The 25,054-nt window shown below is 47.0% G+C and overlaps 1 protein-coding gene across 1 annotated transcript in view; it reads right to left on the reverse strand.

The window, feature by feature from the left end:
- Positions 1–282: 282 nt before the first annotated feature.
- The window catches only part of TSPAN15 (tetraspanin 15), a 50,066-nt gene continuing 25,294 nt past the window's right edge, over positions 283–25,054 (reverse strand). The window contains exons 2-8 of the mRNA XM_075323521.1: positions 22,132–22,317; positions 21,978–22,052; positions 21,801–21,896; positions 17,239–17,355; positions 16,660–16,707; positions 14,796–14,912; positions 283–3,172 (exon numbers count right to left, since the gene is read on the reverse strand). Of these exons, the coding sequence (XP_075179636.1) occupies positions 3,002–3,172; positions 14,796–14,912; positions 16,660–16,707; positions 17,239–17,355; positions 21,801–21,896; positions 21,978–22,052; positions 22,132–22,317 (810 nt within the window). The 3' untranslated portion in view covers positions 283–3,001. The remainder of the gene's footprint in view (positions 3,173–14,795; positions 14,913–16,659; positions 16,708–17,238; positions 17,356–21,800; positions 21,897–21,977; positions 22,053–22,131; positions 22,318–25,054) is intronic.

Genomic DNA, 25,054 nt, shown 5'->3' on the forward strand with positions numbered 1-25,054 from the left:
GGTGGCCGGGCGCTCAGCTGAGAGCTCTCACATGCCGGCGGCCGGGCGCTCAGCTGAGAGCTCTCACATGCCGGTGGCCGGGCGCTCAGCTGAGAGCTCTCACATGCCGGCGGCCGGGCGCTCAGCTGAGAGCTCTCACATGCCGGCGGCCGGGCGCTCAGCTGAGAGCTCTCACATGCCGGCGGCCGGGCGCTCAGCTGAGCGCTCTCACATGCCGGCGGCCGGGCGCTCAGCTGAGAGCTCTCACATGCCGGCGGCCGGGCGCTCAGCTGAGCGCTCTCACATGCCGGCGGCCGGGCGCTCAGCTGAGAGCTCTCACATGCCGGCGGCCGGGCGCTCAGCTGAGAGCTCTCACATGCCGGCTGCTCAGCTGAACGTTCGGCCACCGAGAAACAAAATAAAGTTTCTGTGATTAAAAAAAAAAAAAAAAAAAAGGAAGGATGAGCACGCGCAGTGAAAAATAGAGGATTCCACCGCTCAAAAAACGTTCCATGCTGCGTTCCTTCCGCCCGGCGGAAGCAACGCAGGTACTTTTGGCACAATCCGTCATCCATACAAGTCTATGGGAGACAGTGGAATCCATTAACGGATTCCGCTGTTTTCCAAAAGGGCGGATTGTGACGGAAGGTAATTAACGCAAGTGTGAAAGTACCCTAACAGTACTGGTATTCTAATATTAACGAAAGTGGTGGTTTTGGGGACCTAGGCTCAAAGGCCTAGGTGCGACTGCAAACTCTGCACCCACTACAGTAAACAAAAAAGTCACATCTCTTCAACGCTTCAAGAAAAAATAAACTACAAAAAAAGGAAGCGTTTACTTGATAAATCCAATTATTTTATCAGCTTAAAAAAAAAAACAAAACAAAAGAAGGTGAACCTAGCCAAAACATGGCAGCGTACAGATATAGAGGACTATGTATTTCCATACAGGTTCTTTGTCAATGTCCATGAGGCCTAAAAATAATCACAAACATCATTAAAGAAATCTCTAAATATTAGGTTTATGTACAAAAGTATTCAAGTCCTGGCATATATTCTTGCAATACTACAGGTGTTTTATTTGACATATGATATTTTTGCCCCCAAAGTACATAAGTGCTGGTGGCAGCCATTTTGTGTAGTAAAAGTTGCCCATAGCAACCAATAAGAGTTTAAAATGTCATTATTTTTTTCCTAAATGTCTCTGGAAAGAAATAAAGGAGCTATATTTATTGGTTGCCATGGGCAACGAGGCCTAGTCTGAGAACTGAGGCCTGTCATTTTAGATGGAACCAAGCCCACAAAAATAAATGCTAATTGATTCACAGGTTACGATTAGTGTTTTATATGAGGAAAAGTACGGGCCTGAGGGCCTCATGTACGGCAACTACTGCCGACAGAAATTGGAGAGATCGTCTATAGCAATCAGTTAGTGTCACCTCATGGCCCTGGCTGCATTTACTGTAAAATACAAGTAATATGTTATTTTATATTAAAGATGTCTGTTAATCTTCTAGCCTATAGAGGGAGGCAAACCTGCAAAATGGCGACCGAGTGACCACCTTTATTATAGTACAGACTAATGGTAACTAGGAGTAAAAAGTAATATGGAGGATAGTCACTTCACAGAAAGTCATCCCTACATGCTGTACAGGTAGATATTTGTAATGAACCAATGGTCATAAAGGGTACAACACACCAATACACTAGGAATTGCAGCTCGGCAGCCATTTTCTAGGCCACACCACATAATAAAACATGGCAGCCATCTTTTAGGCTGTGCCAATTTTCACTCAATCAGTTTCTAGTGAACGGAGCCGTGTGAAAGCTGTACAAATACTACTGAAAGTTCTAAAAAAAAAAAAAAAAATTATTATATATGTATGTTATTGGCACTTTACACCTGAGCACAGACCAGTTAGTCTAGTAGCAAAAGTTATATTCTGCATGTAAACACGACAGGAGACAAAACATACAAAAAGGTCCCTTCTACAATGAAATCCCTGCATTTCCGTGAGGTTCCAGGATTATAGCACCATATGTGTATATATTATACCTTTATATCTGCCATTAACACATCGCCTTTCTTGCAAAGCAAAATACGGCTGCTTACAATACACAGTGTACGTGGAGTTAATTAAAGGGAGGGTCCAGACTTTTATAAAAGCAAAAAGGAATGATTTGGAACAGGTATAGGAGATGCTCATCCCTTCTAATATATCCCAATTACCATCTGGTCCCCCAGAGGAGGTATTGGGGGGCCACTGGTATTAGAAAAGTGGTTTTCATGGACAATGCATGTGCACATGGACCTGCTATTGAGGCCTGAAGTTAGTACAGTAGTTTCTTAGATTATGTGCACATTTCAAATACATTTTTAGTATGGTTTGGAAAGCCCACTTTAATACACCCCTTCCTCTCTGGAGGACTTGACATGTCCGGGCATTAAACATCCCATTAGTTTTAATGTGCACCATGCAGTACTTAGTTTCACCTCTAGGATTGCTGTTGGATAAATGAACACTTGTGGTGCCAGGTTCCTTGCACTTGGGCATCCTGCAATCATTGGCTTATGTTTGAGGCACCCTCTTAAATTTGAAGGGTCTCCATTTTGCAAATTCTTTGAACACTGGGCTGAAATTTTCCCTTTTTGCCCCAAACCTCCAAAAACCCCACAACAGATTATGTTGAAAATTGATGGAGCAACCTCCACATGAGTACACATCAGTATTGCCATGGGGTTTTAGGTTTGTCCGGAATCCATAGAGTGCAGTTTATTCACGGCAGTGTTTCCTTTTTGCTGTAGAATAGAGGATTACTGCTTGGAATGCTTCCAAAAAGTCGTTACCACTGAGAACCAATACAGTGATGTTCTGTACAGAACGGTCACAGGCACGATACGGTCACCCGTCAGCCATAGAGGGACATGTAGCAGAGTCCATCAGCACTAATGTTCCCGATGAGCTCTTGAAGTTAATATTTAGTGTATATTAGCATGACAATTCTTGAGAGGTGAAGACACTCAGGCTGTCGATTCCTGGCCTGGATAGCATCGGCAACAGCCCACGGTGGAAAACTCGATCTCGGGTTTTGTGCTCTCGCCCTCCAGGAGAACATCAGCAGAACTGTTCCACTCCCTGATCATATCTTCTACTCGGGTCACATAAAGAATCGACAGGAGGACTCCAAGGAACTAGTAAAACGATAAAGGCATACAATAATATGTATTATTATTATTATTATTATTATTCATTATTATAGCGCCATTTATTCCATGGCGCTTTACAAGTGAAAGAGGGTATACGTACAACAATCATTAACAGTACAAAACAGACTGTATAAAGGAAATGGAAGGTTACAAGGTCAAATATACTCCTTAAATGGGGTTATCTGGTACCTCTCAGTTCATGAACTGAAAGGCACAACTGACATGGCATCCGGTTGCTTGTACACAGTGGGCAGATATATATATTTATCATAAGCCCAAAGTTATGCTCGATACCTGAATGAGCTTAAAAAGTGACCAAGGCAAAAAAAGTGCACTAGGATATTGGTCTACTTGACCCCCTCTCCAATGGGAGAAGGGTCACCAAAATCATTGCCCGTCTCTCCAAGCCAGAAGACCACAGCAAGGGTCAGAGACTAGTAGCCTACCTTAGCCGAAGCCAAGGAAGGGCCCAGTCTTGCTACTAGCATCTGCCCAGGCTGCCACCCAAGGTGAGGACTAAAAGCCCAGTAAGTTAGAGCACCCCAGGGTCACCACTCCTGGAGCACGTTGCGCTTTCAATCTTACCCAACCTAATAGCATTGATGCTGGAGGGCCAGCGGCTCTACCGGATGGCTATATGAGCCATCGAGCAAGCTTTCTGGCACACTGTACCCAGTGTGCATATTGTATCAAGCTACTAGGGGGCAGCCCAGGCCAAAGCCGCCTTTTTGAAAGATGCCACATTTGATCTTAGCTAAAAGATAGAAAGTGCAGCTGTCTTAATGGAGCACATCTACAATACCTGGTAAGTGGCTGGATTGTCAGTAGCATCTGGAAAGGGTACCAATCAGTATATATATATATATATATATAATCATTGTATGGATATACAGGTGCAGTGCTAGGGTTTCCTGGAGCCGCACTCCACAATAAGAAACTATTGACTTTGATTATGTGTGTTTTATAGGGGTTGCTTTATATATATTATATCTATCATCTTTTTGGTTTCTTTCTTTTCTAATTTATGCACATATTCATGTGGTGTTTGGTATAAAAGGTTACCTCCATAAATATTCCCTTCATGACCTTTCATGACTACCATGTATACGGTGTCTTTATAGCTTACTTTTTTGGGGGAATTTGAGAGCTTATACCCTTTTAAACCTTTGTGGTATGTAAGTAACAGCTTTATTAACTATAGGAATTGAAAGAAACCCATTTAGTATATGACCCTTATGTCACGAACCACCGGGGGGGGTCACTCATAAATCCCCCGCGCTGGCTACCAGTACGTTACAATCGGGGGGTAACAAGTGGGGGTCACCCCTCCTTTATACCTCCCGACCGACAGACAGAGCACGTGACGCGCTCTCTAGCGCCCCTCTTATAGTCAGGCCAATTATGGAATTGCCCGACAATAAGCAAGGAGGCCGCTATACTACTTATGCCGATTATTGAAGGGTCCCCGGTGAGAGTAGGGTATATATTCCCCCGACCTCCGCGGGCGGAATATATAAAACCTCCCCGAATCTCACTGGCCTCCCCACAATAATCCTTGGCACAACTCGCTGCCACCAACCGCTTCACGGTAACTATTAGCCGAACACACAGACGTGGGATTCAAGATCGAGATAACAGAACAGCCCAAGATTAATTATATAATTTAATCAGCCTAAAGCACACTAGAAACTACAATATATACAATAGGGAATCTACAGAATATACATATGTCAGAGTACAGTTACAGACAAAGCATGGTTTACAAACAGGCATACACAGTTCCAGCAGTTACCTTGTGCGTCTGGCCACAGGGGGGCGCTGTAGGCCAGGTTTCCAGGAACTCCCACAGATGTTTCCTACACGTGACCCCCAGCGAAAGAACACTGGAAAATGGCCGAAGTAGGGTTATCAACCTGGGCAAATCCAGGTCCCCTCCTACCTTCGTGACCTCAGAGGGAGCACTGCTCCACCCCTGGCTGGAGTTATGGACAAAATCCACAACATGGAATATGGCCATAACTTGGCCTGGGAGCGTCGTAGGCGGACGCCAACGCTCTCATTGTGACAGCTATGAATTTAGCTACAGAATGAGAGGACTCGTGACTTGTCTACTAGTTCCACATTGGCTGATATCACGCCTGGGGTATTTCCCAAGCTCCCGCTCCCATAAAAAAGGGTGTGCCAGCATCGTCCGCATGCGGAGACACCATTTTTATGGTTGCCATATTTATCGGAAATATGGCTTGCGAGATATGAACCATTTTTTACTGGAGTCGTTCTGTCTGGATACTTCCAAGCTTGCTAATGAGATAGCAGCTCCTACCACAGGGTCACGGCAGGGAGTCATCCTGTGTCCATTGTTCCCACATCATCTCATCTCCATATCACAGGAGATGGCCATGGAGGTGTAACACCTTCACAGATGCTGGACATTGAGAACAAGAAGGGAGGGGGGCACTGCCAGGGAGTGATGAGCGATTATGACTGGAAGTCATAATTCATCTTCATATCCCGGGATTTGCCTCACACCTCCCCCCTTTTGAGGGCGCTAGGGGGCAGCACACTCCGGTGTTCCCCCGTGCGCCCGTCCGCGACCTCTCCTTGTCGGGACAGCCCGTCTGCGTTACCGTGGTCACGGCCCCTTTTGTGGCGAATGGTGAAGTTGTATTGCTGGAGCGCAAGGCTCCATCGCAACAATCGCCCATCGTCCCAGAGACGGTGTGCAACCAGCTGAGGGGATTGTGGTCCGTCTCCACGATGAAGTGGCGCCCGTATAGATAGGGTTGCAGACGCTGCAGGGCCCACACTATGGCCAGGCACTCCTTCTCCATCGTGGAATAGGCCACTTCCCTTGGTAACAGCTTCCTGCTCAGGTACAAGACTGGGTGCTCTTGGCTCGCAGAGTCCACCTGGCTGAGTACCGCACCGAGGCCGAAGTCACTGGCGTCGGTCTGTACTACAAACGGCCGCGTGAAGTCGGCTGCCTGTAGCACGGGCGGGCTGGACAGGGCGTCCTTTAGGGCCCGGAAGGCTGTCTCGCAGTCCACTGTCCAATCGACTGCAGAGGGCAGCTTCTTCTTGGTGAGGTCCGTCAAGGGCTTTGCCAGGCTACTATAGCATGGAACAAACCTCCTATAGTACCCAGCGGTCCCCAAGAAGGACATCACCTGCTTCTTGGTCCTGGGGGTGGGCCAGGATGCGATGGCTTCCACTTTCTCAGGCTCGGGCTTCAGTGTTCTCCCGCCTACCCGGTGACCGAGGTACTGGACCTCGCTCATGGCCAGCTGACACTTTCCCGGCTTGATGGTCAAACCTGCCTGGTGGATCCGCCTGAGCACCTGTGCTAGATGCTCTAGGTGGTCCTCCCAGGTGGGACTGAAGACGGCAATGTCATCCAGGTACGCGGCCGCGTACCCTTCAAGTCCCTTGAGCAGGGTGTTGACCATCCGCTGGAAAGTGGCAGGGGCATTCCTCATCCCGAATGGCATCACCGTGGACTCGTACAGTCCAAATGGGGTAATAAAGGCAGAGCGTTCCCTGGCCTTGCGAGTCAGGGGGATCTGCCAATATCCCCGGCTCAGATCCATGATGGTCAGGTACTGAGCCCCGGCCAACTGATCGAGCAGGTCATCGATGCGTGGCATTGGGTACGCATCGGCGACCGTGACAGCATTGAGCCCCCTGTAGTCCACGCAGAACCGAGTGGTTCGGTCCTTCTTAGGGACGAGGACTACAGGCGAGGCCCAAGCGCTGTTGGATGCCTGGATCACCCCCAGCTTCAGCATCTCGTCAATCTCCTGGCGCATGTGTTGCTGCACCTCCAGGGAAACCCGATATGCTGAACGCCGGATCGGGGGATGATCCCCAGTGTCCACGTGATGGACAGCCAAGTCAGTCCTTCCGGGCTGGTTGGTAAACAACCCCCGGAAGGGGTGTAGGGTGGCTCACAGCTGGGACCGTTGGTCCTCCAAGAGCTGGTGGCCAACCTCCACATCCTCAATGGATCCGCCTGCCCTAACCTGGGCTAGCATATCCAAGAGGGTTTCCGCTTCTCCCTCCTCGGGCAGGTTGCACACGGGGAGCGCACATGCCTCCCGCTCATGATGTGCCTTCATCATGTTCACATGGAAGGGCTTCCGCCTTCCACGGGCAGGGTCCAGGGTGACCAGGTACGTCACAGGGTTGAGCTGCTGGTACACGAGGTATGGGCCTTCCCAGGCTGCCTGAAGCTTGTCCTGTGGTACGGGGACCAGTACCCACACCTTTTGACCCACTTGGTAGGTCCTCTCACAAGCGTTCTGGTCGTACCAACGCTTCTGATCGGCCTGGGCTTGAGCCATATTGTCGTGTACCAGTTGCGTCAAGGCCTGCATTTTGTCCCGGAAGCGCATGACATACTCGATAACCGACACTCCAGGGGTGGCCAAATCCCCTTCCCAAGCCTCTTTCACCAGAGCCAGGGGGCCCCGCACACGTCGCCCGTACAGGAGCTCAAACGGTGAGAATCCTGTTGAGGCCTGTGGAACCTCCCGGTAAGCAAATAACAGGTGTGGGAGATACCGCTCCCAGTCACGCCCATGGGAGTCGACCAACATCTTAAGCATCTGCTTTAAGGTGCCATTAAACCGCTCGCACAGGCCATTAGTCTGTGGATGGTACGGGCTGGCCACCAGATGTCGCACCTGGACTTGCTTACAGAGGGCCTCCATCAGCTGGGACATGAATTGGGTCCCCCGGTCAGTGAGCATTTCCTGGGGAAAACCCACTCGGGAGAAAATCTCCAGCAATGCGGTGGCCACCTTGTCAGCCCGAATGGACGACAAGGCCACTGCTTCTGGGTACCGGGTGGCATAGTCCACTACCGTCAGTATGAAGCGTTTCCCGGAGCTGCTGGGGATGGCCAGCGGGCCGACCAGATCCACAGCCACCCTCCTGAAAGGCTCATCGATGATGGGCAGAGATACCAGTGGGGCTTTGGGGCGTGGCCCCGCCTTCCCCACTCTCTGACAGGTTTCACACGAACGGCAGTAGGCAGCCACATCGGCCCCCATTTTTGGCCAGTAGAAATGCTGGTTTAACCTGGCCTTGGTCTTAGCGATCCCTAGGTGTCCGGCCATCGGAATCTCATGTGCGATCTGCAACAACTCCGTCCGGAACGGATAGGGTACCACCAACTGTCGGTCCCTGGGCCACGCCTCCGGTGAACCCTGCTGGACCGTGGCCCGGTACAGCCGTCCTTGGTCCCAGACCACTCGCTCCGGGTCCGAGTCCGAGGGAGGCTGTGCCGCCTGCTCCTTAAGAGCTTTCAGGCTGTCGTCAGCTTCTAACGCTGCCTGAAACCCCTGACTAGATGTGGCCAGAATCGACGAGACTGTCACATCTTCGGTCAGTACCCCGGGACCTGTGTCCTGGCCTCCACCTGACTCGGCTGCCACTTGGTCAGAAGGGGAAGAGCTATCGGACCTCCGGGAGGCCCCTTGGCTTCCAGCACTCCCACTGCGGGTGACAGCGGCCACAGCCGCTGCGACCGTGGGTCGTGCCTGCTCCTCCTCCGTTCCTGACCAAGTTGCCGGTTCAGGCAGACCTACCTGGCTTCCTGACACCCCGGTTGTGGGGGAACCATGCACCGAGATCTTACCTGGGAGCACTTCCGCTCCTGGACCGGCCCCAATCTCACCTGCCTGTTCCCCTCCTGCAGCAACAGAACCCCGCTGTGAAATCTCTGGGGACCCCACATTTGCTGTGGTAGCCCCCACCCCACACACTGGTCCTCCCCCTGCAGCACCCTGCTCTCTGCTTATCCCTGCAGAGGGCAACAGATCCCAGCTCACTGGCTGATCACTTGTAGAGGCATTGTCACACCTTTCTCTGACCCCCTCCCCTGTCACAGCTGCAGCTGAGTGTGTGTCTATGGTGTCTATGCAAGCAGAAATATCAGAGTTCACTCCCTCCTCCCTTACATCATTCATAGATAACACATTAACATTGTTAGGAGTCATGTCAGTACGGGCTGAAGGTTCAGCCCTTGGGGGGGGCCCAAACTGGGAGGTTATCTGCCCCAAATCTGTCCCAAGTAGCACGTTTGCAGGGATCCGATCAGTTACCCCCACCTCCCTCACCCCTCGCCCTGCGCCCCAGTCCACATAAATGTCAGCAACAGGCAGCGCCGGGTCAATGCCTCCAATCCCGGAGACAGCGAGGGTTTTTCCAGGGATCAAGTCTTGGGGGGACACCATCTCAGGCCGCACCAGAGTCACCTCCGAGGCGCTGTCTCGCAGTCCTATGGTCACAGACCGGCCGACGGTGACAGGTTGGAAGCTGTCCAGGGACCTACCACCACCCCCACCCACACAATACACCTTGGGCGGCCCTTGGGACGGGGACGGGGCCTTGGGACGCTGAGGGCACATGGCCTTGAAGTGTCCAGGTAGGTTGCACTGGTGGCACCGTCTTGGCTCTGCCACGGGCCTGGAGAGGGGAGTTGAGGGGGACACCCCCTGCAGTCTAGGGGCAGGTGGGGCAGTCGCAGAGTTCATCTTACCCCCTCTCCAGGTGCTGCTGGTGGCTGCTCTCCTGGCCTCAGGAGCCCGATTGTTGGTGTAGTCATCGGCCAGGGCAGCTGTAGCCGTGGACCCCTTTGGCTTCTGGTCTCGGATGAACTGGCGGAGATCCTCAGGGCAGTTCCACAAGAGTTGCTCCGTGATGAACAAGTCCAGGATCTCCGGTCCGGTGGAAAGCTGCAGGCCTTGGGTCCAGTGGTCGGCAGCTCGGGCAAGTGCCCGCCGGTGGTCAGCCCAGGAGTCCTTTGGCCCCTTTTGCAGGGTCCGGAACTTCTTGCGGTAGGACTCCGGAGTGAGGTTGTACTGTTGGATCAGGGCCCGCTTGATGGCGTCGTAGCCCTGATCTGCCTCAGCAGGCAAGTCCCCAAGGATATCCAGGGCCTTACCCCTTAGACGGGGGGTCAGGTATTTGGCCCACTGATCCTTGTCCAGATGGTGCTGCAAGCAAGTCCGTTCAAAAGCAGTCAGGAAAGAGTCCAAGTCTCCATCCTTCTCCAGCACTGGGAAGTCCTCAACACGGACCTTTGGAAGTTTGGTGTCTTGAAGGTCACGTGTGGCTGATGAGGGCCGGAGCTGAGCTAGCTGCAGCTGGTGGTCACGGTCTGCCTGTTGCCGTCGCTCTTCACGTGCTGCTTGCCGCTCCGCAGCCTCACGCGCTGCTTGCCGCTCCGCAGCCTCAGCGTCACGCGCCGCCTGCCGCTCTGCCCTGCGCTCTGCCAGGAGTTCCTTGTAGCCCTCCTGGTCTCCAGCCTGGAGAAGGGCCATAGCCATTTGAAGAAGGCTATCCGAGCCTCCCAGGCTCGGTGGAATGGCACGTGGTGATCTGCGGCCCGCTGCGGAGCCTGGTGATTCACTGTCCATTGCAGAGCGGAGGGCTGGCATCTGGCTCGTTGAGGACCCTTGGGCGAGCTCCTCCTCATTTTGTCCAGCAGTGCCAGGTTGTGCGATGTCCTCTGCAGAGCTGTTCTCTGGCGTCGGGCTCTTGGAGGGCTCGTGGACAACCTCCTCATCGTCTCTGGCCTGAGCATCGGCCATTCCTTTGGCTTTGCTCCTGGTGCTCTCAGCCATTCTTGCAGACTTTGGTCACTGACACAGAACTGACACCTGATGCCTCCACACACCTTACAGTATCTGCACTCTGACACTCTAGTGTTGAGCTAGTCTGAAGACCCCAGCAGCCACAGCTGCTGCAGGCAGTCTTTAGTGTCTGGGAGTATGGGTCTCACACTCACACACACTATTATCTCGATCCCACCGCTGCCACCAATATGTCACAAACCACCGGGGGGGGGGTCACTCATAAATCCCCCGCGCTGGCTACCAGTACGTTACAATCGGGGGGTAACAAGTGGGGGTCACCCCTCCTTTATACCTCCCGACCGACAGACAGAGCACGTGACGCGCTCTCTAGCGCCCCTCTTATAGTCAGGCCAATTATGGAATTGCCCGACAATAAGCAAGGAGGCCGCTATACTACTTATGCCGATTATTGAAGGGTCCCCGGTGAGAGTAGGGTATATATTCCCCCGACCTCCGCGGGCGGAATATATAAAACCTCCCCGAATCTCACTGGCCTCCCCACAATAATCCTTGGCACAACTCGCTGCCACCAACCGCTTCACGGTAACTATTAGCCGAACACACAGACGTGGGATTCAAGATCGAGATAACAGAACAGCCCAAGATTAATTATATAATTTAATCAGCCTAAAGCACACTAGAAACTACAATATATACAATAGGGAATCTACAGAATATACATATGTCAGAGTACAGTTACAGACAAAGCATGGTTTACAAACAGGCATACACAGTTCCAGCAGTTACCTTGTGCGTCTGGCCACAGGGGGGCGCTGTAGGCCAGGTTTCCAGGAACTCCCACAGATGTTTCCTACACGTGACCCCCAGCGAAAGAACACTGGAAAATGGCCGAAGTAGGGTTATCAACCTGGGCAAATCCAGGTCCCCTCCTACCTTCGTGACCTCAGAGGGAGCACTGCTCCACCCCTGGCTGGAGTTATGGACAAAATCCACAACATGGAATATGGCCATAACTTGGCCTGGGAGCGTCGTAGGCGGACGCCAACGCTCTCATTGTGACAGCTATGAATTTAGCTACAGAATGAGAGGACTCGTGACTTGTCTACTAGTTCCACATTGGCTGATATCACGCCTGGGGTATTTCCCAAGCTCCCGCTCCCATAAAAAAGGGTGTGCCAGCATCGTCCGCATGCGGAGACACCATTTTTATGGTTGCCATATTTATCGGAAATATGGCTTGCGAGATATGAACCATTTTTTACTGGAGTCGTTCTGTCTGGATACTTCCAAGCTTGCTAATGAGATAGCAGCTCCTACCACAGGGTCACGGCAGGGAGTCATCCTGTGTCCATTGTTCCCACATCATCTCATCTCCATATCACAGGAGATGGCCATGGAGGTGTAACACCTTCACAGATGCTGGACATTGAGAACAAGAAGGGAGGGGGGCACTGCCAGGGAGTGATGAGCGATTATGACTGGAAGTCATAATTCATCTTCATATCCCGGGATTTGCCTCACACCTTATATATATTTGTATTTGTTATCCATATATTTTAGTAGATACCTTGTGGAATGTGGACACCTGCTGGTCATCCTCTTTATGGGAATTTTTAATCATGTCAATAAAAACTAAATTTGATTATTAATTGTTTGTCGTGATACAGGATTTTGCTAGTCTTCACATTATGAGCTGTAGATTTTTTTTTTCTATCTATATAAATCACAATAAAATGAGCCTTAAGGAGGGTTATTCCCACCATATCCAAGATCAGGGCCGGCGCCAGCACCCGGCAAACCCGGTCAAATGCCGGGGGCCCTGAGCAGCCGGGGGGCCCACTCGCGGTGGCAGGAGTGGCGCACCGCTACTCAGGGGGGCCCGGTGGCTGTCACTGCCCCCCTCCCCCTGCTGAGGATCGTGCTTTCAATTGTATCGGCATCACAGGTGCCGATACAATTGAGAGTAATGATGAGAGAGTGAGCGGCGCGCTCACTCTCTTATCATTCTCCCTGCTGTAACTGTCGGCGTTCTGACAGCTCTGCAGCAGAGCGCGGTGACGTCATCACTGCGCGCCTGCTGAGAGGTCAGAGCGAGCAACAGCAATGGACGCGCCAAGGAGACCGGATCAGCGGGGGAACGAGGAGAAATGAGTATTAATCACTGTATACTACATGAGGGTGCCTACTGCTATCTGGCTCTGCACTGTGCTGTATACAGGCTGTGCTATATTATATAGCACAGCCTGTATATAGCACAGTGCAGAGCCAGATAGTAATAGGCAGCCTCATATAGCATACAGCTTGTATATAGCCTATATACAAGCTGTATGCTACATGAGGGTGCCTACTGCTATCTGGCTCTGCATTGTGCTGTATACAGGCTGTATGCTACATATAGCCTATATACAAGCTGTATGCTACATGAGGGTGCCTACTGCTATCTGGCTCTGCATTGTGCTGTATACAGGCTGTATGCTACATGAGGGTGCCTACTGCTATCTGGCTCTGCATTGTGCTATATACAGGCTGTGCTATATACAAGCTGTATACTACATAAGGGTGCCTAATGATATCTGGCTCTGAACTGTGGTATATAGGGGCTGTATACTACATGAAGGTGCCTAATGCTAAATGGGTCTGCATTGTGCTATATGGGGGCTGGTTAATGTTATATGGGGGCTGCATAGTGCATATAGGGGCTTCATAATACTATATGTATGCCCACTGAGACTCTTTCGCCCAAGGCCCACAAAAACCTGGAGCCGGCCCTGTCCAAGATCCTAATCCAATATGTAGTAGGAATAATATTATTATTTTATAATAATAATAACAATAATAATAATAATAATAATAATAATAAATAATAATATTAGCAAATACCTTCAATTGGAAATTTAGCATAGTTCTTATGTACCAGGTCTCTTACATCATGTGCAGGGCATTGCAGCTGAGGCATCCATGGTTACATCCATTCATAGTGACAATTAGTTAGATGCTCATGGTCATATCCCTAGATGCCCAAGCTGTAATGCCCTGCACATGAGGTAAGAGACATGACTAATCAGGAGAACTATACTACATTTTTAATTGGACAAATTTGATAATAATAAACATTACTACTACTATTACTACTACACCTACTACATTTTGGGATAGGATCTTGGGGATGGAAATACCCTTTAAGGTAATAGACAACCCCTATAAAAGCAGGAAACAGTCCCCAATAAGTAAGGCATTACACCAAAAAAAGCACTGATGAATGGATGTCACAACAAAGGGCATATAGACTATGGCTCATTTCAGAGTATGAATGTCAGAGAGGGTCCCCTACAAGGACCCTGCCCCCAATCTATAAATTAGAATAGACCACCACTTAGGCTACATTCACATTTCCGTTGCTTTGCATCAGTCACAATCTGTCACCTTGAGGAATTACGGTATCCGGCAAAATATTTTGCAGGAATCTGTTTTTTCACATAGAGTTCTATTAGCGAAGTATTGCGACTGATGGCCTTGCGTTGCATCCGCCGTATGACGGATCAGTTGTTTAGTGACTAGGAGCAAAAAAAAAAAAAAACCAAAAAAAAAACCAAAAAAAAAACCCAAAAAAAACCAAACAAAAACTTATACCGACTGATGCGCCCGTCTTTTACAATGGAAGTCTATGGGCGCCGGAATCCGACGGTATCCGTGAAAATGACGCAATCAGGCGACGGATCCGTTTCTTTATTTTGGGCATGCCGAGATGGAGTGTAAGTGAACTTCTGGTCATTAAATCTCTCTCCCCCTCTGGGATAGCTTCACATACATTTTCAGTACCAAATGACCATTCACACACATAAAAAATACATACAACGGATTACGTTTTTTTTCACGGATCGGTTGCATGCCTTTTACAACAAAGTGCCATGCATCCGTGCCATAAGTCACAAAACGGATTGGGACTCATGCAAAACAACGGAAGTGTGAATGTAGCCCTAGAGGTTCATTCCCCCATGCACACTGACCTGTGGGAGTAGGATGCCCAGTAATGCTCCGGCCATGATTGTGTAATTATCCAGGAACCAGATAATCACGGCATTCGTGCAGCCTCTGACGTGGATAAAATCCTGAGCTGCCTGTCTCTGAAGAAGAGAGGGACAACATGGTGTCAGAAGGAATAGAAAACAACCAAAAAAACAAAAAGTAATAGTAGGAGACTGAAAAAAAATAAATAAAAAAAAAACAAAAAAAAAACCCAAAAAACACAAGAATTAGGCCAGGGCCAAAAACATTTTTTCCTATTTTACCAAAATCAGTTGTCCACTATACAGGTGCAAAACGTTTCAGATAACTGGAAGTCAGACCCATAAGGCTACTTTCACACATCCGGCTTGAGCAGTGCGGCTCAATCCGGCTGTGCAAGCTATGCAACGGATGCGGTGAAAACACCGCATCCTTTGCATACGTTTTCCCCATGCGGCCCGTCCGTTTTTTGCCGCTTGCGGCATGCTACCGAGCATGCGCAGTGGCAAAAACCGCATGCGGCGGCCGGATGCGTTTTTTGCCGCATCGCGCCGCATCCGGCCGCCATAGGCATGCATTGAAAACTGCGCCGCATCGGTCGGATGCGGCGCGATGCGTTTTTTTTTTGCCGCACGAAAAAAAGTGCCAGGCAACGTTCCATCCGGCCGCCGCATCGGCTAAATCTGCCGCATGCGGCAAAAACCGGATGGAACGCAAGGCCATGCGGCACAATGCGGCACTAATTAAAGTCTATGCAGGAAAATCGCAACCGGCAGCAAAAAAAAACGGTTGCGATTTTCCTGCAAAGTGCCGGATTGTGCCGCATTGCAGAAACCGGAGGTGTGAAAGCAGCCTAAGTATTATACAATAACCCAACCAAAAACAGAACAGAGAAGCAGGACGTCAAACATTTCATATACAGTGGACACGATCATTTTTTAAGAAGAAAGAGTCCAATTCATCCCTTTTTAATTCCCCTCCCCAAGTCTCTATTCTTTTTTGTTTTGTTGAATACATTTGTAAAAATTTATGCAAAAATTAAAATGCACATAAATCAGACCATGGCCGGGGGGGACTGGACCAGACTACATTAACCCAAAGACATTTTTTTTTTTTTTATTAAAGAAAAAAAAAATTAAACAAAAACATAATGAAGCAGGAAACATCTGGAAACCCCAAAAACTAGCCCAGAATGGGAAGCATTATTTAAAAAATAAAATAAAAAAACAAAAAACAACAAAAAACAGGAAGACAAAGTACACTAAAAAAAAAAAAAAAAAGTGCAAATTACAAGAGCAAATACATTAATAAATGGGAACCATTGGCAGACATTGCACATTGCATGGACAGCGTATGCAAGACCAGTCTTCCTACTTAGTATTAAACAAGTAAAATGTGCCTTCCCACAATATTGCATCCAACTTCAGGGACATTTTTTTTTTTTTTTTTTTACTGGAAATGTATTTGGGACAAGAGAAAAAAAAAAAAAAAAAAAGAAGGTTTTAACAATTAAACTTCAATTTTATTTTTTTTTTGCAGGTTCTTAGTTTCCCTGCACATTTATCTTTGATGTGGTCTATGGTCCTAAATCAACTGAGGCGCTTAGAAAAAAAAGATAAAAGCTACAAACACCCCTTCACACTGTCATAGCGAGCTGACTGATGGATTCTCAGTTAACTCATTCTGCACCAACAATAAACAGCGCAACACAGAGGCTATAGGAGGCAAACGGCGCAAAATGTTTCATAAAAATAAAGTGCAAAAATGATTTTTATTCCCATAATACATGCATTTAAGCAAAATGTCCTGACAAGATGGACAGACAATAGTATAAAGGTAAAGCATGGCTCGCCATCCAATACATACGTTTAGCTTCATGGCGTGGTATCCGCACAATGTATTCATCACTGCGGTCTGCAAGAAAAAGGGTAAAGAAGTTACTGGGATGAACTGGTTTTAAACTGGTAATGCTGTTTGATTGGATTGCAGAGGTTTGATGTTTCTTTTTTGTGGAAATTGAAAAGATGCCAGACAGCGAAAACCATTAAATGGTGGAACCGATATTATTATTATTATTAACAACAACAACAACATTTATTATTATTTTGATTAATAATATTATTATTAATAATAATAATTAATAATAATAATAATTAATATAAATAATAATAATAATAAAAAAGGTAGAATACCTCGCACAGCCTATGTTTCAAAAGTGGCGCTGTTTGTGGAAACAAATAGGGAATATTTTCTAGTCTCGTACAATCCCGATAAGACTCGGGATACACAGCGGCTTTGGTTGAGCAGCAGCCATTGTCCGATAAGTGAGAGCCCTTGACTCAACCCACAACTAGATATACGAGTATGAGAGCGTGCACGCACAGTCATCCCCGCAGACTCGTCATTCATACCAGCAGCCTCTGCTCACAGTCATTATATCATTACCTTGTTGGTGATACAGCATGTGTAAGGAACCCCGCATGCCAGAGGCCCGGGAGCCGAGCAGGAGTGGTACTCATTCTTCTCCCAGTCTGTATACTCCGCTCCACCACAGCACTTGAACTGGAAACAATAGATTTTGTGTCATTAAATCATCATACATCACCTGTGAACCTATTAATTCCCCCCCTTTCTTTCCTCCCCTACCCCAACCAAAAACAGCGCCACTCCTACCCAAAGGATATTTATGGTACTGCAGCTCAGACCCATTCACTTCAATAGAGTTAAAGTGTAATATCAAAAGAGGTGCAGGAAGGAGGAACTGTACAACAGACATTCTACAGAAGAAAAAAAACTGAACGCTACATGAATGGGAGAAAGACCACACATCCAGATGAATATGGGAAAGAAAAACAAAATAAAAAAAAAAAAAAGAAAAACCACAAAAATATTATATAGCTATTACCCAACCCGAATGACTGACAGCTGCGTTCTTCTGCCGCCAAAATTTGGAGTACGTGCGCGTTGTCTACGGTGCATGTTTAGTAAAATTAGTTTTATTCACTGAAAGCTAAGAAAAAAAATGCAGCTAAGCCTGTTTGCTAGATTTTTTTTATACTCTCCCATTATTTCTTTGGGTGAAAAAAACCCCCAAATAGTCAACATGCTGTAGATTTCAAATACCCATAAGCATGTGCTTGAGATTTCTGAGACCTCATAGCTTTGGCTGGTATAGTAAAACACAGCTTGTTTCCTACAGAAAATTATAATAATAAAAAAAAACACACTACAAAAACAGTGTGTGAACATAGCCTTAAGCTGAGTTGGATCTACATCTGAATTTTAATAATATATATTGAGTGTGTATGTATACACAAACACACACACACACACACACTTATTACCCCCTGAAGAAGCCACAGTACGATGGCGATACGTGAAGTCACTTTCTTAGGTTTCAAATGCCATATTACTTACTCTTTCTTTGTATTTTGTACTCATCAAAATGAGTTGTTTATGCCCCTTTTTTTTTTTTACACATCCAAAGTCATTTCGAGTGAGTTCTCAGCTTGTTACCTTTTGTTTATTTAGATTTTGGTATCCTGGCTCTTATATATAGGACAATTCACTACCCCCTGAAGAAGCCACAGTATGATAGCAATACTTTTAGTGAAACTTTTCCTACACCTTGGTCACTTCATTGGATTTGAGATGCCATATTACATACAGTGCTGGACAAAAGTATTGGCACCCCTGCAATTCTGTCAGAGAATATTCAGTTTCTTCCTGAAAATAATTCCAATCACAAATTCTTTGGTATTATTAACTTCATTTAATTTGTCTTCAATGAAAAAAAAATAAAAAAAAATTGTCATAAAGCCAAATTGGATATAATTCCACACCAAACATAAAAAAGGGGTGGACAAAAGTATTGGCACTGCTTGAAAAATCATGTGATGCTTCTCTAATTTATGTAATTAACAGCGCCTGTAACTTACCTGTGGCACCTAACAGGTGTTGGCAATAGCTAAATCACACTTGCAGCCAGTTGACATGGATTAAAGTTGACTCAACTCTGTCCTGTGTCCTTGTGTGCACCACATTGAGCATGGAGAAAAGAAAGAAGACCAAAGAACTGTCTGAGGACTTGAGAATCCAAATTGTGAGGAAGAATGAGCAATGTCAAGGCTACAAGTCCATCTCCAAAGACCTGAAAGTTCCTGTGTCTACGGTGCGCAGTGTCATCAAGAAGTGTAAAGCCCATGACACTGTGGCTAACCTCCCTAGATGTGGAAGGAAAAGAAAAATCGACGAGAAATTTCAACGCAAGATTGTGCGGATGGTGGATAAAGAACCTCGACTAACATCCAAACAAGTTCAAGCTGCCCTGAAGTCCGAGGGTACAACAGTGTCAACCCGTACTATCCGTCAGCGTCTGAATGAAAAGGTACTGTATGGTAGGATATCCAGGAAGACCCTACTTCTTACCTCGAGACATAAAAAAGCCAGGCTGGAGTTTGCCAAAACTTACCTGAGAAAGCCTAAAACGTTTTGAAAGAATGTTCTCTGGTCAGATGAGACAAAAGTAGAGCTTTTTGGGAAAAGCCATCAACATAGAGTTTACAGGAAAAAAAAGAGGCATTCAAAGAAAAGAACACGGTCCCTACAGTCAAACATGGCGGAGGCTACCTGATGTTTTGGGGTTGCTTTGCTGCCTCTGGCACTGGACTGCTTTACCGTGTGCATGGCATTATGAAGTCTGAAGACTACCAACAAATTTTGCAGCAGAATGTAGGGCCCAGTGTGAGAAAGGTGGGTCTCCCTCAGAGGTCATGGGTCTTCCAGCAGGACAATGACCCAAAACACACTTCAAAAAGCACTAGAAAATGGTTTGAGAGAAAGCACTGGAGACTAATAAGGTGGCCAGCAATAAGTCCAGACCTGAATCCCATAGAACACCTGTGGAGAGATCTCACAATGGCAGTTTGGAGAAGGCCCCTTCAGATCTCAGGGACCTGGAGCAGTTTGCCAAAGAAGAATGGTCTAAAATTCCTGCAGAGCATTGTAAGAAGCTCATTGATGGAACCGGAAGAGGTTGTTCGCTGTTATTTTGGCTAAAGGTTGTGCAACCAAGTATTAGGTTAAGGGTGCCAATACTTTTGTCTGGGCCATTTTTTGGAGTTGTGTGTGAAATGATCAATGATTTGATTTTTGTTTCATTGCAAGCAAAATAAATGAAGATAATAATACCAAAGAATTTGTGATTGCAATCATTTTCAAGAAGAAACTGAGTATTCTCTGACAGAATTGCAGGGGTGCCAATACTTTTGGCCAGCACTGTACATATAATATGGCATCTCAAATCTAATAAAATGACCAGGGAGTGGCAAAAGTTAGACTACACTACGATGATGTTACGTATGGCTTCTTCAGGGGGTAGTGAATTGTGAGACGGTGTACAGATATATACATTTATATACAGTACAGACCAAAAGTTTGGACACACCTTCTCATCTCTAGAACAACTGTTAAGAGCAGACTTTGTGCAGCAGCCTTCATGGTAAAATAGCTGCTAGGAAACCACTGCTAAGGACAGGCAACAAGCAGAAGAGACTTGTTTGGGCTAAAGAACACGAGGAATGGACATTAGACCAGTGGAAATCTGTGCTTTGGTCTGATGAGTCCAAATTTGAGATCTTTGGATCCAACCACCGTGTCTTTGTAGAAAAGGTGAACGGATGGACTCTGCATGGCTGGTTCCCACCGTGAAGCATGGAGGAGGAGGTGTGATGGTGTGGGGGGGCTTTACTGTTGACACTGTTGGGGATTTATTCAAAATGGCAGGCATACAGAACCAGCATGCCTACCACAGCATCTTGCAGCGGCATGCTATTCCAGCCGGTTTGCGTTTAGTTGGACCATCATTTATTTTTCAACAGGACAATGACCCCAAACACACCTCCAGGCTGTGTAAGGGCTATTTGACTAAGAAGAAGAGTGATGGGGGGCAACGCCAGATGACCTGGTCTCCACAGTCACCAGACCTGAACCCAATCGAGATGGTTTGGGGTGAGTTGGAACGCAGAGTGAAGGCAAAAGGGCCAACAAGTGCTAAGCATCTCTGGGAACTCCTTCAAGACTGTTGGAAAACCATTTCCGGTGACTACCTCTTGAAGCTCATCAAGAGAATGCCAAGAGTGTGCAAAGCAGTAATCAAAGCAAAAGGTGGCTACTGTGAAGAACCTAGAATATAAGACAGATTTTCAGTTGTTTCACACTCTTTTAAGTATTTCATTCCACATGTGGTAATTCATAGTTTTGATGCCTTCAAATGTGAATCTATAATTTTTAGAGTCATGAAAATAAAGAAAACTCTATGAATGAGAAGATGTGTCCAAACTTTTGGTCTTTACTGTATATAAAAATATATATTACACATACATACACACACAAAAAAGGTATCAAGTTCAGATAACTCACTTTATTCATTTTTTGTTTTATGGTATCTGAAATAAAGATTCTTTCCCCATGAATGTGGCTGATTTTTTTTTTTTCTTTCTTTATGTAAAGCCGCAATACTGGACACAACCTACGAAGGTATGTGGTGCTGTTCCCGGAAGCAGCAGAATAATGAATTAATGAAATATACACACACATTTACATCTGTGACTAGTGTTGAGCGGACCCGAACTTGAAAAGTCCGGATCCGCGCGGTTTGAGCGTCCGATCCGGGTCCGACCGGGACCCGGGAATCCAGCTGCACAATCCGGGTTCGGGGTTGTGTTTTTTTTTTTTTTTTGCTCACTCTCACTCTCACTCTCACTCTCACTCTCACTCTCACTCTCACTCTCACTCTCACTCTCACTCTCACTCTCACTCTCACTCTCACTCTCACTCTCACTCTCACTCTCACGTCCATGGATCCGCTCCCCATTGACTTACATTGTGCCGGATTCCGGATCGGATCCGGACTTCTGTGACAACCCGCGACGGATCTGCCGGACCCGGATTATTAGCAATCTGCTCAACTCTGTCTGTGACGGAACCGTATATATGGAAACATTCACCTGTTTTTGCACAAAGTCCATGATGTTTTTGAAGTCGAGGTCATCGTAGTAATTCTGGATTCCCTTCCGAATGTTTTTATTTAGGAAATCCATGGTCTGGTGTACAAGAACAACATTATTACTGATCTGAGGATTGGCTGACGGGCCGGCAATAGGATGACGCAATATAGGCCTTACCTGGTTTCTAAAGATCAAGGCCAAGATCCCCCCAGTCAGCTCCAGCAGAAGGCAGACCCCCAGAGTGTACATGAACTACAAAAGGTAAAACCGTAAGTGAATCTACAGGTACAAAGTGGTCGTGGAGCCCGACCTGGACGGAGATAATACTCACCACTTGGAGAAGGCACAGGTTATCTCGGAGCGAGGCCAAGACACCGATGAAGGAGACAACAAACATGAGCACTCCCAGCAGGATGAGGATGATGGCGGGAGCAAGGAAGGCGCCATGTAAAGTCTTATATTTCTGCCTCTCCACCTCCGCATAGATCCCAACAGCCAGGACAAACGCGCCGATCAGCTGTGGAGGGAGGGAGAAAGAGGATTATACACTAATCAACACATAATACAAAAATAATCTCCAAAGCACCAATAAATATAGGTACGGAGTCGTCCTCTGCAGTCAAGTGTCTAACAACATAAACCTCAGTAGTAAATATATTGCTTTAAAAAAAAAAAAAAAAAAAAAAAAAAACCACAACGAACAAGATTCACGACCAATATAGACATCATAAAAATTCCGGACACCTTCAGGAGGCAATTTGCACTGTATTTTGGACTAAAAATGATTTTTGCAATTGTATTTCATTCAAAATAACAAATTGGTTGCCTTTTATAGCCTCTGTGCTGCACGGTTTTTTACTGGCTTCAGAAGGAGTTAACTGAGAATCTACCAGTGAGCTCATTCTAATGGAGAGTTTGTAACTATTATCTGTATTGTACTGATTTATTCATTCATCAGCTGATTTACGCTCCCATGGAAATGTGACGCTCTGGACTAGTCAGGTCGTCCCAGGTAGTCACACACACAACACCACACCCCCCCTCCCGGTTAGGTGACATCAGTCAAACTAAAAACCTTGTCACCACCCTCCAGGTTTGAGGTCCACAACAGGGGGGGGGCGGAGCCATGCGTTTGACTCCGCCCACCGAGGAGTTCACAGACCTGGAGGCGGGAAAACAAACACTCAAGTTGAAGTGCAGAGTAGAGAGAAGTCAAGTTCAAGGGCAGACCTGTGACCAGGCCTGCCAAGAAACTATCAGGTGGCTGGGTCGGAGCCCAGTCACCATTGGCAAGGAGGCAGACTGTGGTGGCCGCCTGAAGGAGCTGGGATTACAGCCGGTGGAACCATAGGGACCGGGGTTGGGCGGTGGCCCGCCGATACCGAACCAGGGAACCGTTTGGAAACCAGAGCACCAGGAGGGGTACTCAGACCCAGTACAAAGCCCTGAACCGACAGGGCCGAGTCAAATCAACTGATTGCGGACTGGACTTTAGGACCTATCCCACACAAGACCCGTTAGAAGATAACAGCCCAACCATACAGGCTAAAGTCACCGCCAAGGCATAGAGACCGAAAGGGCCAGCGGCTGCGGGCAAACGGGCTCCTACGGCATATACAAGTCGGGGAGCGGACTACCGGTGTCTAGGCATAGGAGTCAAACATTTACACACAGGTGCAGGAGAAAGGCGGAAACCACCAACCTATTCTGGGAGAAGCTGCAGCCGACTGCGGGCCCCGTTCATCACTCCGTTTGGTTTACCAGAGACTCCAGTATATTGTGTCATAGAGAGTACACCGGTGCCTTCGGGCCGCGCACCGCGCCGCACCACTTCACCCTGCACCCCGGCCCTCGCCAACCGGGCCCCAGGACCAACACCCTCTACCCACGGAGGGGTCAACACCTAGCTGCGCCATTACACCGCTCCCGGGAGCCCCCATACCTTCACCGCAGCGGTGGTGTCTACAATCACCACAACCCGTGGGTGGCGTCACAAACTTACAATCCAAATCAAACCACCGCGGCCCCGGCCGTAGAACTCCTCACCGAAGTCCCCGCGTGTAGCGCCAACTCCCTTGCAGAGCGACGTGACCCCTGGGTCAGTGAGAGGCTCGGGCCACCACCCACAGTACGAGCACGGATCAGAGCAGCTCGGCGGTCGCAGCCAAGCCCGCGGGGCGGTACAGAAAAAAAAAAAATCAGCTTTTTTATGTGGTCATAAGTCAACCGAAAGGAGCTCAATAAAACAGACGAAATGTGATAACTAGCTCACTGATTGACTCCCAGGTCATTCATTCTGCAGCCTTAAAAGCCAAGCGGTGCAAAAAGTTTAATGAAAGTCAATTGCAAAAGTTAAATGCATGTAATTTAGGTTAAAATTATGTAAGAAAAATAAAGACAATTACATCAAAAAGGTGACAACATCCCTTAAGCAAAAAGTTGTCACCTCTATGAGGCATGAAGCTCAATCAGGGGTGAAGATATAATGAATGGGAAAAATTTGCACCAAAAACCCACTTTTTTTCCCTGCCAAGAGATGCAGAAAATAAGACCTACCCCGAGAATAAGTTAAGCCCTGGAGCGTTTTTCAGTGCAAAAAAAAAAAAAAATAAATAAAATAATAATAATAATAATAATAATAATAAAATAATAATAATAATAATAATTAAAAAAAAATAATAAATAATAAAAATAAATAATAAAAAATAATAAAATTAAAATAAATAATAATAATAATAATAATAATAATAATAATAATAATAATAAAAATAATAATAATAAAAAGAAATATGTTATAATAATAAGAGACCTGGTCTTATTTGGGGGGGGGAGGAACATGGTACTAAATGTGTGCACATACCGTAAAAAGTTCCTACTGACTGACAGCAAGCAGAGATCTTGAAAACAGTGAGGAATAGATATAGACAATATATTGCACACATATTTATTATGCAAAAAATGAAAAAAATCTGAGACAAGGCCGTACAAGAAATGGCGAAATGAAGCATTTCCGGCCTGCTTCTTTATCCTCTATGACACACACATTTCTGGAATGGACGCAGTTTACCTTGCCCCGCACGCCTGATGTGGAGGAATGTCACCAATACCCTCACATGCCTGGACCTGACATGAAAAACAAAAATCCCCCAACTGATAAAAGGAGAAGTTTCTCACAATTATCTCCATACATTATCACAACAAAGCTGGGGGAGGGGGAAGAAAATCCCCAGAAAAAAAAAAAAAGGAAGGTGGCT

Source organism: Anomaloglossus baeobatrachus, chromosome 9, assembly GCF_048569485.1.
Source record: "Anomaloglossus baeobatrachus isolate aAnoBae1 chromosome 9, aAnoBae1.hap1, whole genome shotgun sequence".
Taxonomy (NCBI): Eukaryota; Metazoa; Chordata; class Amphibia; order Anura; family Aromobatidae; genus Anomaloglossus; species Anomaloglossus baeobatrachus.